Source organism: Cavia porcellus, unplaced genomic scaffold, assembly GCF_034190915.1.
Source record: "Cavia porcellus strain 051 isolate PalLab524CR breed Dunkin Hartley unplaced genomic scaffold, mCavPor4.1 scaffold_17, whole genome shotgun sequence".
NCBI lineage: Eukaryota > Metazoa > Chordata > Mammalia > Rodentia > Caviidae > Cavia > Cavia porcellus.
In genome coordinates this window covers 21358033-21375345 of record NW_026947500.1, presented here as the reverse complement: position 1 = coordinate 21375345, position 17313 = coordinate 21358033, and the positions used below count along the sequence as shown (strand labels likewise).

At 35.6% G+C, this 17313-nt stretch overlaps 1 protein-coding gene across 7 annotated transcripts in view; it reads left to right on the top strand.

Annotated features, from left to right (window-relative positions):
- The window catches only part of Ercc6l2 (ERCC excision repair 6 like 2), a 114024-nt gene that overhangs the window by 12931 nt on the left and 83780 nt on the right, over window positions 1-17313 (top strand). For 6 of the 7 annotated variants that reach the window (XM_063227388.1, XM_063227389.1, XM_063227390.1 and 3 more), the window contains exons 3-5: window positions 5636-5758; window positions 10857-11050; window positions 16840-17001. In XM_063227388.1, coding sequence (XP_063083458.1) covers window positions 5636-5758; window positions 10857-11050; window positions 16840-17001 — 479 coding nt within the window. Of the gene's footprint in view, window positions 1-5622; window positions 5759-10856; window positions 11051-16839; window positions 17002-17313 lie in introns of all 7 variants that reach the window. The other variant, XM_063227391.1, reaches the window with a different exon arrangement.

The following is a 17313-nucleotide window of genomic DNA, read 5'->3' as shown; positions in this document are numbered from 1 at the left end:
ATGCATCTTGTGTGAATTAAGACTTTGATATACTTCTGTTGTACCAATACAGTGCGATAGAGATAGATGGGCTTTCATTGAAAATATTTATACACTTTACCTTAGCATTTGGGACCAATGACAGACTATTTCCTGGGTCTCCTCGTATGTGACAGGGCTTACAACAGGATTTGACAGGCAGAAATAAGGTAGAAGTGATGAGTGCCATGTACAACTCTGCAAATCTGTTCAAATTAACAACCTTAGGGTAGCTGGTGAAGTAAAGCTAGTTCATAATTAGAGCTAATAAATTTAGGCACTTTTAATGAAATGCCTCTCAATTTCAAATTTCATGGAATTTCATATTTAGAATTCATTTCATAGAATGTCATGTTTCTGTGAAATGTCTCTTAAAGTTCTGAGATTCTTAAGTAAATAAAAGATATAGTTCACATACCAGAATTTGACAAATGAAGTTACAGTTAAGATTGTATACTATTTTAGATACATGAACAGATTGAATTATTAATTACTATAATTAGGAATATAGTTTTTCTGTAATTTAAAAAACTCATAGACAAGTAAGAGTAAAGCAGGGGCGGGACCTTAAATGGTTATTTGGTATCTAACAGGTATCTTTTGCCTTTTCAGTAACTATGACTAGTTATCTAAAATTAAAAGTAATACATGTATACAATTATATATGTGTATATATATATATATTAATGTGTGTGTCTCTTTAAGGAATAATTACTAACAATAAAGTTTATAGATCTTAATTATATTTCAGTGAATTTTGATGGATATGGGTGCCTGAGTAACCAGTAATGCTCATCAGGGTGCCGAATATATTTATTACCCTAGAAAGTTCCACATCTTCCTTTCCAGGGAATACCCTAGTTACCTGAACTTTTATTTATAGATTTGTTGTAATTCAATATTAAATATTTGAAGAAGTAACCTGAAATATTTTGAATATTTATATCATTGAGAAATTCAGTGTATGCTAAACTCACATTACATATTTTTGAACACAACACATAAATACCTTTAAGCTTAACTGACTAAAACACTTGTAAAGTGTAAATTCTAGGCATGCATCAAAGATCTTTCACTTAGGTGATGTTAAATTTTTTAAATTGTGCAATGCTCCAAGTCAATCATTTGCTCTTTTCTTGTGTGGCATAGGGATTGAACTCAGGGACTTCACACTAGAATATACCCCCAGGTTCCTTCCCCTTTTTTGAGATAGGAGCTTGCTGCATTGTCCAGGCTGGGCTTGAATTTGTAATCCTTCTGTCTCAGCCTCTCAGTGTTCTGGGATTATAGATATGCTGTGTCCTCTAATTTGTATTCAGTACCAGATTAATGCTCACCTTAATCTTTCTCCAGATTTCTTTAATGACTTTATTTTCTGTTCATTTCCTTCTGTTTCCTTAACTATGCTTCTTACAGTACATCTCCTAATCATCCTTCTGTTCCTCACTCCCAGCTCTGCTGGATTTCGCATTACTGGGAAGTCAAAATAGCCTGTCAGGTAGACTATTCCAGCACCCAGCACAGTGCCAGTCATGGGGTAGGGAATAAACTTTTTTTTCAATCTATTAGTGACTTGTAAGTTGAATTCGGTAAGGATGTGGTTCTGTGGGTATAGATTATATTTAACTCACTCTCTCTGCCAAGCTTTATGCTAGACATTGATCTAAACTGTCCCTCAGGAGTCTCATGTGTCCAGAGGTGACTGAAGCTTTGAGGGGCTGAATGTGTGGGTAGCCGGTGGGCTTGATGAAAAGAGAACACACTGAGGGTGTGACCTGAAGGGTGCCTCTCCCTTCCTGCCTCCTCCTCCGTCCCTTCTTCCTGGCTGCCATGACTGGAGCAGCTTTCCTCTCTCACGATGCCACTGCTGTCTTGGAGCCTGAATACCATGGATTGAAGCTGAGCCAAAGTAAACCTCTCATGAAGCCATGGTGTCAGGCTTTGTAGCTCAGTGAAGAGAAAGTGGCTAAGATAGGCATTTGCCATTAAACATCTGTTAATTAGACACCATTGCCTCCATTTTATTGGCTAAAAAATTGAAATTTCTAGAGGCTATTTATGTAAATTGCCTTAGTCTTATAGCTGATATAAACCTTGTTGGTCAGACTTCAAAGTTTCACGTAACTTCTGCCAGTTAAGATGCAACGTTTTTAGAGAATATTTTAAAGCTCAAGACAGGTTTTGACCATTCTTGTAAATCATTATTTTATGATCTTTTTTACAACATAATTTTCTCAAAATCTACTTTTTTGGAATATAGAAAGTATGTATAAGGGACAAAACTTCCTTTAAGGGAAGATGCCACAAAAATAGATACTATTTATTAAATCATTAATATGTACTAGCTTGACACTGTGTATACAATTTTTACCCTTTTAAGAAAAACAATTTGGATTATACCTTAGTACACTAACACATTCTTATAAACATGCCACCTATCATATTTAGTTAGGTGGAATCCATTTTAAAGACACATTTAATGCATTTAGTGCATACACAGTGCACCTCTCTAGTTTCAAGCTTTTTACATCAAAACAGAGGACTACTCCATAGGCAGTGATGCATGCTTGTGATCTCAGCATTTGGGGAGGCTGAAGCAGAGGAGCTAATGCTGGCCTGGGCAACTTAGTGACTTAGCAAGACCCTGTCTGAAAAATACAGAAGTAAAGGACTGGGACACTGTAGTCCTATAGCATGTGCACGGTGTAGAACTGAAGCCTTTGTGTTCAGTTCCCAGTGGCTCCCCCACAAAAGAGTACCACTTTTCATTTCCTCTTCCTCTGACAACCTTGATTTTTCTTCTCTCTCAAGGACTTGACTATTCTAAATATTTCATATAAAAGGGATCATATAATGCCTGAGTTTTAATGTCTGGCTTCTATCACTGTGATATTTTTGAGATTTATCCAAATTATACCATGTATGAGTACTTAATTCCTTTATCTTTTATATGAATGAGTAATATTACATTGTATGTAATAGGTTTTATCATTTAGGCTGTTTTAACCTTTGTCATGTGGAATAATGCTTCCATAAAATATTAGTGTCCAAGTTTCTCTGAGGACATATGTTCAGTTCTCATGTATATTATCTAGCTGTAGAATTGCTGGATGGTACAGCAATACTTTCTTTTTATCTTTTCAGGAACTGCCATACCATTTCCCATAGTAATGATATCATTTTGTGTTTCCACCAATAATGTACAGTACAAGGTTTCTTGTTTCTTCACATCATTGTGAACACTTATTTTCTATTTTTCATTATATCTGTTCTAGTACCGTGAATAGTATCTTTTTGTGCATATGAGTTGTATTTATTTTGTAATTACCAGTACTGTTAAATGTATTTTCATAGGCATTTTGTATATCTATCTTATCTTTTTTTGGAGAAAGTGTGTTCAAGTCCTTTATCATTTTTTTAATTGGTCTTTTTTTTATTATCCAGTCATAGTACTTCTTTGTATGCTTTAGATACTAAACCCTTATCAGATATATGATTTATAAATACTGTTTACCATTCTATATTTTGTCTTCACTTTCTTAATACTATAATTGAACACACAGTTAATTTTTATGAGGTACAATCTTGTTTCTTATTTTGTCAAATAAATGCTAATTTTAATGAATGTGTATATATTAATAAATGAAACTGAGTCATTCTTCCTATATGTTATTCTGCCTCTTTGTAATTTCACGTAAGTGTAAATCCTGGAGAACTTTCTGTATCTCTGCATAAAGATTGACAATTCATTTAAATTACTACATTTGATAGAATAGATATTCTGTAATTTATTTAACCATTCCTTTAGGGAGAGGGCTTTTGTCTGTTTAATGACAAATAGCAAATATATGTAGGATAGTCAAATTTCTAAGTCAAATGTGTTTGTGTCTTGAAGTTTGGTGGAGACTGTCAACCTGCCTTCCAGAGACATTAAACGATAGAAGGTTTCATCTTTTCCATTTCCCAGTATACTTTTTAAGGACAGTGCTTAATTTAGAGGTCATCAGTCTTTTCTTTCATGGTTAGCATTTTTAGGGTTCTGTCTAAGAAGTCTTTCTGTACCCTGAGTCATTAAGATGTTCCCTCTTGTCATCACTTTACTCTTTTGACTTTCACCTTTAGGTTTGCCTCTTCCCTGACACTGATTGTGTGTGTGTGTGTGTGTGTGCACACGCGCACGCACGCGCCCATGTGTATGTGCATGCTATGACATAGGTAGGAAGGCAACCTTTTCCTTTGGATGCCTAGTTGTCCTACTTTTTATTGAAGATTATTTCTACCATTTTGCTGTGCTACTTCTACTATAAGTAAAGTGTCCAGATGTGAGTGGATCTGTTTATGGTCGTTTCATCCTGTACCATTGTTCAACTTGACTGTTCTTATATTTATGATCCTTTTTTTTTTTTTTTTTTTGGTACTGGGGATCAAATTCATGACCTTGCACTTGCCAGACAGATGCTTAGGCCACTGAGCTAAAGGCCCAGCTTGATCATTTCTTTATATTCCTTTTATGATAACTTTTTTGGCCAGTTTCATTTCCAAAGTTTTGATTGGTTTGTTAACTTTCCATTTCCAAAGTTTTGATTGGTTTGTCAGCTTTCCTTGAATACATGTATTGGCATTTTAAGATTGGTATAATATTTTTCTGAAGCATTAGATCACTCTGTCAGTAAAACCATCTAGACCTTAATTTTCTTTGTGTAAAGCTTATAAGTATGTACTCAGTTTTCTTTTATGGATAAATGAGAATATAAATTTTATTTCTTTTTACATCAATTTTGGTAAGTTCTATTTCTCCATTTCATCAAAAGTGTCTCATTTGTTGGGATGAAATTATTTCATCCTCTACATGTAAAATCAATATTGTTTTTTACCATTTTTATAGATGTTATTCAGGGAGGCTATTTCCCCAAGTTCATATAGTTGTCTAGCAGTCAAAGCTAAAATTTGAACCAAAATCTTATTTGATGCAATATTTCTTGCTGTTCATTATATGTGGCTACATGTTCTTTTTCTTTCTTATTTGATTTTTGCTAAACAACTGTTATTCAAATTGGTGGGCATAGTGATCAATTATATTAGACTATATTAAGATAACATTTTATCTTCCCACCTATATTTATTAGATAAACAGAAATGCACAAATTTATGATCATATATTACTCCCTTTAAGGAAAGAATATGTGTATTTTATTTTAATAAAGAATATGTAGAGATAGTTTCCAGGAATACAAACAAATCAGAAGGCAATGGTCCAACTGACAGAATTAAGAAAGAATTCATTGACTACATAGCTTGTAATGTGAAGGTTTTCTTTTTAATGTGCTCACAGATAATGTACTATTACACATTTATTTGGTAACACAAAAATTAAAATTAGCACTAATATTTTGTGTTATTTTTAATCCTCAGTGTGTTTTGTTTTTGGTACTGGGAATTGAACTTTTCATACTTGCCAGGCAGATGCTGCACCACTGAGCAATATCCCTAGCCCTATATTTTTATTCCTAAAATATTTTTTTACTTATTTTATCACTTACTGGGTAGTCATACAAGAGTGAAATTTTATATATCATGATACTTTATAAACAATGATTGAAACAGTTTTTCCCCTCAGGTTATTTCATTTTTGGCTGCAGTTTTGCATAAAAAGGGAACTCGTGAAGATATTGAAAATAACATGCCAGAGTTTTTACTAAGACGTGTGAAAAAAGAACCCACTTCGTCTACAATAAAAAAGGTAAAGTATCTACACATACTCAACTTATGAAGATGGTATTTGTCTGCCTGCTCGAGGGCAGATTTTCATAGGTGGAATCCCCAGATTAATGGTCATAGATCCCCAGATTAATAAACACCCGAGTGCAAGACATCAGCAACAGCAGCAGGCAGCATGAAGCAGAGCAGAGAGAGTACAAGAGCCGCCTGCATCTTCATTCTATAATTCTTTTTTTTTTTTCATTGTATAATTCTTATACTGGTGGTTGTCTCATGTTTACATTCTCATATGGTGCTCAGTGTTTACCTCACAGCGCATGAGTGTTTACCTGTGCTACGTCACAGTTACATAGTTGTATCCCACTGTGCACCTGTGCTAGACAAGTAAAGTCATGTCCTCAGGTGTCCTCATGTCCCCGGGCTTTGAAGGCAGTCTGAGATGGTTCCCCAAGAAGCATCTAATACCACATAGTATAAGTTTTTAAAACATAAGAGCTTAATGACATTAGAATATTTATATCATAGTCCTAATTTTTGAAGGATGACTAATTTCATCCACTAGTTAAATTGTCTCCAGAATGGCAAAATACAATTTCAGCTTCAGCTTGTTTTGGAGTGTCATTCTGTTGTTAGACTGGATTTACATGATTTGCTCTGATCAGTTTGTTAAACTTCCATGGGTGTACATGTAAAGTTAGTTCAAAACTTCTTTAGGTTGTTTTTATAGATGTGAGAAGGAAAAGATAGGTGCAGATACTAGCAGCAAAGGTGTTTCATTAATATTTAAAGTTGCTTAGCAACTAAATCGTTGAAATTAAGAAACAAATTTTACATGTTTGAGAAAGTTGAAATTAGAAAGACTTGATGTCTTTGCTTTTACCATGTGACTGAGTCCTATTATTATGCATATTTTAGCTTCATGAACTTACGCTTATAAATATAAAACCCACCAAAAATGTATACATACTTCAGGAAAAGAAAAACTTGGATAAATATTTTAATGTTAGATTTATTGAAACATTGAGTTTAATTCAAGTTATCTTTAGCTTCTGCAATTACAAGAGGTGCTCTTAAGTGGTAGCCACTGGATTCCAGTCATTTATTAGTATGGCAAACTGCTGCTCAGGTAACCTTGGTCATTGAAATTACAATACATGCATTTTCAATTTCTTCTGTAAGGGTCACCATTGTAATGAGTTTCTGCAAAAAGGATATCCTCTAGGGTGAGGGTAACCCGATTTGCTGAAAAAAACATCATACTAGTTTTCTTTTCCTGAATTATATATACAGTTTTTTTTGATAGACCCTATATATGTGATTCTTATAAAAAGAGATTTCTAATAAAACATGTTATCCAAAAACCGTACATTATACTTACATGTCTTTTATATTACCTTCAGCATCCAGGAGACTGGATAGGAATAAAGATGAAGTGCTTTTTTTGCAACTCATTATTTTATTATGATACTGAACTCTTTTTTTTTTTTTTTTTTTTTCTGTCTTTTTCTTTTTTATCGGTACTGGGGATCGAACTCATGACTGCCTGCTTGCAAGGCAGGAGCTTATGCCGCTGAGCTAAATCCCCAGCCCCATGATACTGAACTCTATCGCAAGTTTTAAAGTACAGCCTCTTTTCAGCAGATCTTACACAGGATTGCCAACAAATTTGATTTTACTCTTGTCTATTGTAAGGATCTTCCTATTGTGGATACTAGATACAGAGTTGCATGAGACACTGCTGTGGGATGCAGGCCCCTGGCTGCACTTGTGCAGGACCTTCCTGTGGGATCCAGGCCCTCAGCTGGATTCTTTGGGTTTCTATTCTACAGACAGCAATCTTGCACTCTTTGGCATTTAACTTTGTGGGTGAATATTATAAAATACTCCTATAAATGTATGTGTCCTATAACAAATCTATTCCTTCGTAAACCACTAATTTCAACAATGCACATCATTACGTATATATCTTGGCAACTTTGCAGTTATAATTGTAGGATAAATTCTTGGTATTGCAGTTGTATAGTAGGTACTACTGGAATTTTGGAAACCTACTGAGAGTACCCAGATGGAATTTGGACCCACCAATTTCATCTTTAATATACAAAATTTCAAAGGGAGACACTATATTTGTCCTGGTTTTATATTTAAAAGTAGGAGAAAGATGGAACCATAGGGTAAACTATCACAGTGATAAACTCCAAAGAGCCAAGTATTTAAGTGAACCAAGTAGGACAAGAAAGTACTTGGACACATTTCATAGTAGGGTAGGGAAAAGGAACTCTCACATTCAGTAGATTAATCTTTGTTTTCTTCTTTCTTTTCAAAACACAGTCATAGATTTGACTTTGTCCTGGTGAAAAAAATGGCTGAAAAAATAGACGAAATGTTTCTCAGAAAAAAGGGCAGGATTTAGCAGTGTGTTGGAAAATTTTCACCATGTTTAATTAGTTCATCTCTGTCCCGTAGGACAAGTATAAAACTTTAGAAAACAAACTTACTGTTAACTCTGTTATACATAACAGGTTAGCAGTATTAGTAATAATGAGAAATAAAAACATTAAAATGGCAGCAGTTTTCAGGGTTACTACAGAAAATTGTTCAGTGGAACCCCAAAGAATTCTTACAAAAATTAAATAATTATACTAGTACTTTTAATAAGGACTGTTTTGTTTGAAGGCTGCATGAGTTAGCTTCTCATTGCTATAACAAAATATCTAGGATAAAAACTTATAAGGAGGAGGGTATATTCCTGGTCAGTTGGCCTGCTGCCTTTTCGACCTAGAGTGAGATACAGGGAAGCTGCTCACTTCAAGGCTATTACAAAGTGAAAGAGAAGGAGATGCCAGGAATCTCCAAGGGTAACACCAAGATACAGCTTCCTTTTACTAGCCCCACCTCTTACAGGTTCTTCCACCTTCCAGGCATGCCACAGGGTAGAGACCAAGGCCTTAACATACAAACCTTTGGAAAACATTCAAACTACAGCGGAGGCATTAGGGCAGAAGTCCTACTCGTGAGTTCAAGAGAACAGGAAGATAGTCAAAATAATATTGATAACTGATAATTCTTGAGCATCATTGCTATAAAGAGAGTAGATTAATTGCATGATACCTGGAGAGAGGTACAGAGATGCAGAAGATTATTTTTGTTGTTTTATTTTGCTTTTTGAATTGTTTGCTTCTTTTAACCCTGGGAAATACTATATTTGCTTATAAATGGAAGTGGTCCAGTAAAAAGTAAAAGCTATTCAAGACCAGTCTGGGCTACAAAGTAAGCCCAAGGCCAGCCTGAACTGCATAAAAAAGGGAAAGCTAATCATAAGGACAAGATTAGGGACAGTTTCTACAACCTTTATTCTAGGTTTGTAAAGCCTTGGCATCATCCACATGGTGCTGGTTCTAAGTGTATCCTGAAAGCAAGAGTTGTGGAGTTGGGAAGTGTGGGAGACCAGATAATAAGAATTGAGGCCTAAATGACCTCTGTGAGCATGAAGGGGAAAGGTGATATTCAGACATGCTGACATATTGTAGGTTCTAGGTAAGGGTCAACACAGCTGTGAACCAGTTATTTACCTGGGCATGTACTTCAGATAACAGAAAGAAGATGAATCTTGTGTGCCCTGATTGCTTGTGTCAAAGTGAATAAAAGCAAGGTTAGCCAGACACTCAGGGCTCTTTGTCCACTGATAACAGACTCCTATCTCCCACATTCTAAACTAACTGTGTCCTTTTGTCTTTCACCCTCATCATATCCTGTCCCTGCCTCCCTCAGGGACAAATAGTAAACTCGGTCCCTACTAGGGTGCCTGAACAAGTACTTGACTGGGTAAGATTGGGTTCCTATGAGTGGCACCCTAACAGGCACTTAATGGGGGTTGATTCCCTACGAGAAAGTCTTCCACCAAGATTTCAGAAGCCGACCTGGGAAGCCAGAGAGCTTGCCCCTGAGGGACCATTGTGTGAAGCCCAAGGTGCAGTAGAGACCTCAATAGTTTGGAGAAGCCAAGAATGTAGATTATTTGATAGAACTTCAGTGAGGGATCTGAGCCAGCCTAAGAGAGAAGCCATGGGAGCTGTAACTACTCTCAGTGCCATAGGGCGAAGCCACCTGAGCTCTTGCAAATTCACAGCTTGTCAGAGATTGCCAGGGATGCTGGACATGAAACTGCAGGACTTAATGCTCGCCCTGGTGGATTTTGGACTTGCTTTGGTCCAGTTCTTTTGTGTCTCTTTATTGTACCTTATACAATGGTAGTGTTTATCTTGTGCCATTGAATGTTGGAAGTGTTTACTTTTCATTTGTATAGGGCCCTGTAGCTAAGAATTTGCCTTAAATCTCAGAGGAGACTTGGGATCTAGACTTTTAAGCATTGTTGAAATTATTAGGACCTGGCAATGCTTAGAGAAGAAATGGACTAAATGGCTTTTGTGTAAAGCGCAGTGTACATGAGTCTTTGGAGAACTGGGGTGGAATGTGATGGCTTGTAGATGTCCCTTCAAAGCCTCCCGCAGTTATAGGTAGGGCTTATACAGAGGCAGCTGAATGTAAAGTGTGTGATGCTGGGATTAAGGATGTGTGATTACTAAATCAGTCCACTGATTAGTTTGGCACCACCTTAATCTCGATAGCCTGGATGTGGTATGAGGAACAGCAAGAGGCTTGGTCTTGCACTTCTTGCTTGCTTTGCCACCTTCTACCTACCATGAACTGTTTCTCCTCTGCAATGCCTGTGTGCCATGGAGCCCGCTGATTATGGACTGAAACCTCTAGAGCTGAACTATAAACTGAAACTCTATAAACTTCCTCCTTTAACTTTGTGTGTTAAGTATTTCGTCTCAGAAGTGAGAAACATGATGAATCTTTCAGTTGTTTTGGGGAGTGAGAATAAAAAATAATTGATCCTGTGAATGTGATTACCTAATATTAATCCTAATAAAAAACTAAGCAACAAAGTAATTTTTGATAGCCTTCTATGACCAAATATAGTCAAGTACTAATTTGTATTTATTCTTATTAACCACACTATCAGCATCTAAAAATAAGACTGGTAGTTTTCTAGATTTCACGTGGTAGTTCTTTTTAATTTCTAAGAATCATCAAAAAATTTTTTTTCTTTTTAGATGTTTTTAATAGTTGCACCTCTTTCTGTCCTCTACAACTGGAAGGATGAATTGGATACCTGGGGATATTTCAGAGTCACTATTGTGCATGGTAACAAAAAAGACAATGAATTGATTCGTGTAAGGCAAAGGAAATGTGAAATTGCTCTAACAACGTATGAAACGCTGCGCTTATGTCTGGATGAGCTCAACAGGTAATAAGAATAATGGGAAAGAAACATCAGTATCAAAAGTATCCCCTATGGTGTGATTTTTAAAGAAAACTTTAAATTGCCTTCAGCTTGATTTCATTTCATTTCAAATTTATTGAAATATGTAGTTTGTAATAATTTATTCTCTGACAAAAGTCCACATCAGATTTTCTACATTTTCTTACTGTGTTAAAATCAGTAGAGGGTAAAACCAGTACAATGCCTGTGAAAGAATAATAAAACTTTTCCCATAACTCATACACAACCTTTTATGTACATGGTGTCTCTGGATAGGATAGCAGTTTTATAAAAAATTTGAATTCTGAGTATCTGTTGTGAATATAGAATGGCAGAATACACTGTCACTGTAGCCTAGAATGTAAGAAGGATGTAGTTAGACGACAACTCAATGAGTTACACGTATCATAAGTAGGATTGAAAGTCACCTAGAGTATTTGGTCTCTGTCTCTAGGGCAGCAGAGTGTTTCTGAAGAGTTTTTAGCAAATTACAAGTGTGATGTAAATGATTAGATTTGCGTTTGGTAAGTACCTGTGTACTAGATGGACAGATAGTGGAAAGCTAGGTTGATAGAGGTTTATTATGGGCTTAGTTGTGTCCCTTCACCCCCAAATTCATATGCACAGTTCCCAATCCGAGTACCTCAGAATGTAATCGTATTTCAAGATAGGTCTTTAAAGAGCTAGGTAAAATGAGGTGGTTTGGATGGGGATGTGATCCCACAGGTCTGCTTATATGAAGATAAACAGACACTGAGAATAATTATACACAGAGGAAGGGACCTGTGAGGCCCAACCTGCTTGCACCTGGATCTGGGATTTCTAGCTTACAGGATTGTAAGAAAATAAAGTTCTGATGTTGTCTAGTGTGTGGTGTTTTATTTGGTAGTATTAGTGAGTGGGTACAAGGGTTTGTAATAGCCTGGTCACGGGGAAATGGTTGTCCAGTCTAAACTATTCATAGTTGTGCTAGCCACAGCTTGAGGCTTGGTAAAGCCATAAACTTTGATCTGCTATAAGCTTAGATTTCTCCCTAAAAGGATACAACTTATACCTAGGGTATCATTGGAAAAAATTACCTAGTAAATCATTGAAGTGCTAAAGTATCACAGTTACAATCAGTTTGAATTACTGTCATTGAGAGAGTTAATGGCAGACAACCAGGTAATACATTGAAGGTAATCCTTCAAGTTCAGCATAAAGATGCTTTGGTATAACATAAAAATAAAGAACAACTCTCAGCATGTGTCTCACAGATTTTATAAACTGGAAATATATTTAAGAGTTAAAAGGTCACTAATTAGCTATGTGGCTTTGGATAAAGCAGCTTATATAGAAAATGATGGAATGAATAAGATCAGGCTTTTCCAGAACTTGGTGATCAAACCCATTAGAAGAATTTTATTAATCAACTTGAATAAACTTTAATTTGTAGGCAGTAATATTGATTTTAAGTATAGTTGACTCTTTATGATCCTGAGTTATATATCCAGGTATTCAATTTAATGCAGATCAAAAATATTTGTAAAAATAAACACATCTGTACTAAACATGTAGGTCCTTTTTTTCTTTCCATTATTCGCTACACCACTATAACAACTATTTACATTGCATTTTTCTTAGAGATTAAAGGAAAGAGACACATAGGTCATGTGCAAATACCATGACATTTTATATGACTCAGTCATCTGTATATTTTGACCCTGGGTCAATCATTCTCAGATACTCAGACAACTGTATATGGTTCGCTTATTCTTGATCAGGGATGGGAAAACATTTTCTGTGAGGAGTCATACAGCTCATATGTTGGGGCCACCAACTGTTCCCTTAAACTAAGCTGTATTTCATTTTATTTGAGTGTGGGTATTTAGTTTTTGTAGTTTGGGGTTGCTGTAAATAAAAATTTAAGGGATATTTGTATCTAGTCCTTTTTTGTACTTACATTTTCATTTCTCTTGGGTAAATATGTGGGAGTGGAATTTTGGGGTTTTAGGGTAAGCGACTGTTTAAAGTTTTTGTTGTTGTTGATACCAGAAACCAAAAGCAGGATCTTGTACATGCCAAGCAGACGCCTGTACCACTGCGCTTATCCTTGACCCCGCAAAGGTCTAAATTCACAGAAGCAGACAAGTCTTTTTCCAGAGTGACCGTACCATTTTCCTGACAGCTCGGTTGCTGTGTGTCTTTATCAGTGTTACTACTGTCAGTCTGTTTTTAGTCATTTTGATGTAACTTGTGTTTTCTGATTTGTGTAATACTCGATTCTACATATTGAGTATAGTATTCTGTAAATATCAATAAATCTAGTTAATTAAGGGTTCCTCAGATGTTCTCTGTATTTACTGATTTTGTATTGGGTTGCTTTACAATTTCTAAGAGAGAAGAGTTGAAATAGATTTTTTCTTTTTTCCATTCTGTAGGTTTCAATTCATGTATTTTGAAGCTGGGTTACTAGGTACACGTGCATTTATGATTGTGTTTGCCTGATGAATTAACTCTTCTATTTAAAAAGATGTATTCCTTTTCATTTCTAGTATTAATTCCTGTCTTGATGTTTTGTTTAAAAAGTCAACATTACCAATAAAGTCTTATGCATGCTGCATGTGTAATCCTTATTTTTATATTTCAGCGTACCTGTTAGTTTTGAAATGGAGCTCTTTGTTGTTGAATCTTGCTCTTTTGTTCATTTTGTTTAAGTGTTGGGTTTTTTCCCCCACGGTCCTAGGGATTGAACCTAGGACCTTGTGCTTACTAGGCAACTGCTCTACCACTGAGTTACATCCCCAGCCCAATGATAAGCATTGCCTTTATATAAACCAGGGTATTTAGACCATTCACATTGGTAAGGTTGAATATAGAGCTATCCTTTTTGTCAAGTCTGAGATTTGATATTATACCACTTATAAACCAACAAGTTAGCATGTTACTGTTTAATAGATGCTGGCAGAAGACAGTTTAATCTGAGTCAGGCAGGTTATGTAATTTGTCCAAAACTACACAGTTAAGTCAATGATGGACATGAGATTTAAACATTAACCATCTAACTCTAGCCAGTATACTGTACCACCCAAAAGGATGGCTTGCAGTTAGACAAATACAATAAATTATTGTAGTACCAGTTATATGTTAATTCTTTTTAAACTATAAGCTTATTAATGTACATTTTATCTTTAATTTTATAGTACAGTGCTTATTATAAATTTAGCACATAATAGTTGCTGAAGATATTTTTTCCAGTGGTTATTTTGTGACTTTTATAAATATTAAACAAGAATTATATAACCATGAGTCATATATTTTTAAGAGAGAACATTACAAGTTTTTCATATTTATTTTATCATTTGTTAGCTCAAATGGCATTAATTTGAGATACATGAAATAATTTATATTTTATGAGGACTAATATTATTTTTGTGAGAGTAATGCTCTGTACATTTATCACAGATGATCCAGAGAATAAACATACCACATAGGATGGAGTATATATCTTTTTGTTATTACCATTATTCTTTTTACTTCAACTTATATCAAAGTAATATATGCATAAGATTTAAAGAGACAGATATGATGAAGGGCTTACAGGGGAAACCAGCTCACTCCATGCTCAGTTTGGGGTTACTACAAATAAAATTTTAAGAGATATTTGTATCTAATCCTTTTGTGTACTTATATTTTCACTTCTCAGGTAAATATGTGGGTTTGGAATTTTGGGGCATTAGGGTAGGTGAAGGTCCAATTTTTTTTCCTTTGGTACCAGGAACCAAATTCAGGACCTCACACTGCACTTGCCAGGCAGGTGCTCGTGCTGCTGAGCTTTACAATAACTTGATCCAAGTGTTTTGTGGAGTGGGAATGGGTGTCTAGGAGCTCCCTAAACAGACTGTTGTCACTGATTTGTCGCTGTTGAGGTATCTGGTACCACCAGTTTCTAGCTTTTTCTTTTTTTTTTTTTTTTTGGTCTTTTTTGTTTTTATCGGTACCAGGGATCGAACTCACGACTGCCTGCTTGCAAGGCAGGTGCTTATGCTGCTGAGCTAAATCCCAGCCCCATTTAGCTCAGAGGCATAAGCGCCTGCCTTGCAAGTTTGTAGCTTTTTAAGAGTTGAATAACCAATCAGATTGTTTCTTTGCTTTCTCCTCCGCTGGCAAAGATATCGCCTTCTCCACTTTTGTAACTCATCTTGTCCATTTTCTTTCCAACTTCTGCAATTTTGTAGCTCTTTTCTCCTTTTGCTCTTGAAGGCTTCACCTTTTTTCAACTTTAAGAAAATTATAAAACCTGCAGGAAAAATGAGATGATATTTTTAAGTCTTTTGATCCCTCAGCCCTTTTACTTAGAAGTATTAGCATATGCAAATTATTCTTGCCAAATTGGTTATATTACTGAGTGTTACAAACGGGGTTTTCCAATTTATTATTTTTTCTCTACTTGATGGTGTTCTTTTGTAAAGGAAAGCATGTCATTAATTAGATTAACTACAAATTTAAAAAGTGAATTCTTGATTCTTTCGTTTTACGAATTTGAATATTACTGTAGACATGCTTATGTCATTTGTGTATCTTCAAAAAGACATTTGGAAAATGTCTATTAAAATCTTGCCTAGTAGGGTGTGGTGGCGCACCCCAGTAATCCCAGCATTCGGGAGGCTGACTTAGGAGGATTGTTGTGAGTTTGAGGCCAGCCTGGGCTACAAAGTGCGCTCAAGGCCAGCCTGAACTGCATAGCAAGACCCTGTCTCAAAAAGACCAAAAAAAGAAAAAATATTTTGCCTATCTTTTATTTGGTTGTCTTGTATTGCATTGAGATGTGATAGTTCTCTATATATTCCATGTAATAGTTCTTTATCTGAGTGTTATATGCAAATATTTTCTCCTATCTGTCCTCTAATGGTATCAATGGAAGAGAAAGTTTTTAACTTTGATGAAGCTCAACTTTGGCAAAAATATTTTTATTGGCCATGAGTTTGGTATCATATCTAAGAAGTTTGTGTCTAACCCAGAACCATAAGGATTTATTTCTATATTTTGTGAGTGTTGTAATTTTGCCTCATATTTAAATCTCCTATCTGTGTCAAGTTAACATTTATGTACAGTGTGAGGTAAGGTCTACATTGTTTTTGTGAAGCTCCTAAAACATTTGTGTGCTCAGTGTTCTACACACAGTGGTAGTCCTTACTCCCAGTGCTGAAGTGTGTGCACTGAGTTAGTTCCTGCATCCTCTGGATGTGTCCTCATTTGTCTCCAGACACATCTGTGCTGTCTCACTCTTCAGTATTTCCCATGCTGCCTGCCCGAAGCCAGCCATTTCTCTATATTGCTGTGGTACTCTGCATCATTTTAGGAGATGAACCAGTATTGGTGCTGATTGCTACTAGGATGACAATTGATACTAAATCTTTGTAGTAAACAGAGTGATGTATGCTAACTTTAAAAAACATCGTAAGTCTATACTGGTATTTTTTCATTCAGATTTAACATTGCAAAGCTTACGTCTTCTTTATTTCTGTCATTGTTACTTTAAAAGTTCCTTTGTTGTTTTTAATGATATTTAAAGGAGAATTGTTTGATTCTTCTGTATTTAAACATAATCTCTGTACCTTGTATATTCTTCATACGCATTATATTATTGTGGGCTATGATTAGTTAATTTAATTAGATGTAAGAATCATCAAGTGAAGAAGGAACAAAGAGCCTGCAAAACTTGCGTAAAGAAAACAGCTCACTTAAAGCCCATTAGACTGAATTTTATTTTGCCTTTCATTACTCCTTGACAGTGTGGAGTGGTCAGCCGTCATCGTGGACGAAGCTCACAGAATCAAGAATCCAAAGGCAAGAGTGACAGAGGCCATGAAAGCTTTGAAGTGTGACATCCGCATCGGCCTCACCGGGACCATCCTCCAGAACAACATGAAGGAACTCTGGTGTGTTATGGACTGGTGAGTGAAAGCCCTGGTTTTACTCTTTTTTAAAATTACTAAATACATACTTCTTTAGCTTAATGCTACCGTGTTTGCTGTTAGTTTCTGAAAACAAAAACAGCAATGATCATTTAACTGTTTGCAGAAAGACTTGTTACCAAGTATACCAAATCTTGATGGTATTTGTTATCAAGTATACCAAATACTTGATGATATTACCAAGTAGACAGTCCCATGAAAACCTGTCTTCATGTTAGTTTGGTTTCTGAAGTAAATCAGAAGATGCCAATTCCATCATCATCTTTATTTATAGCTTAACTCATAGAGAAA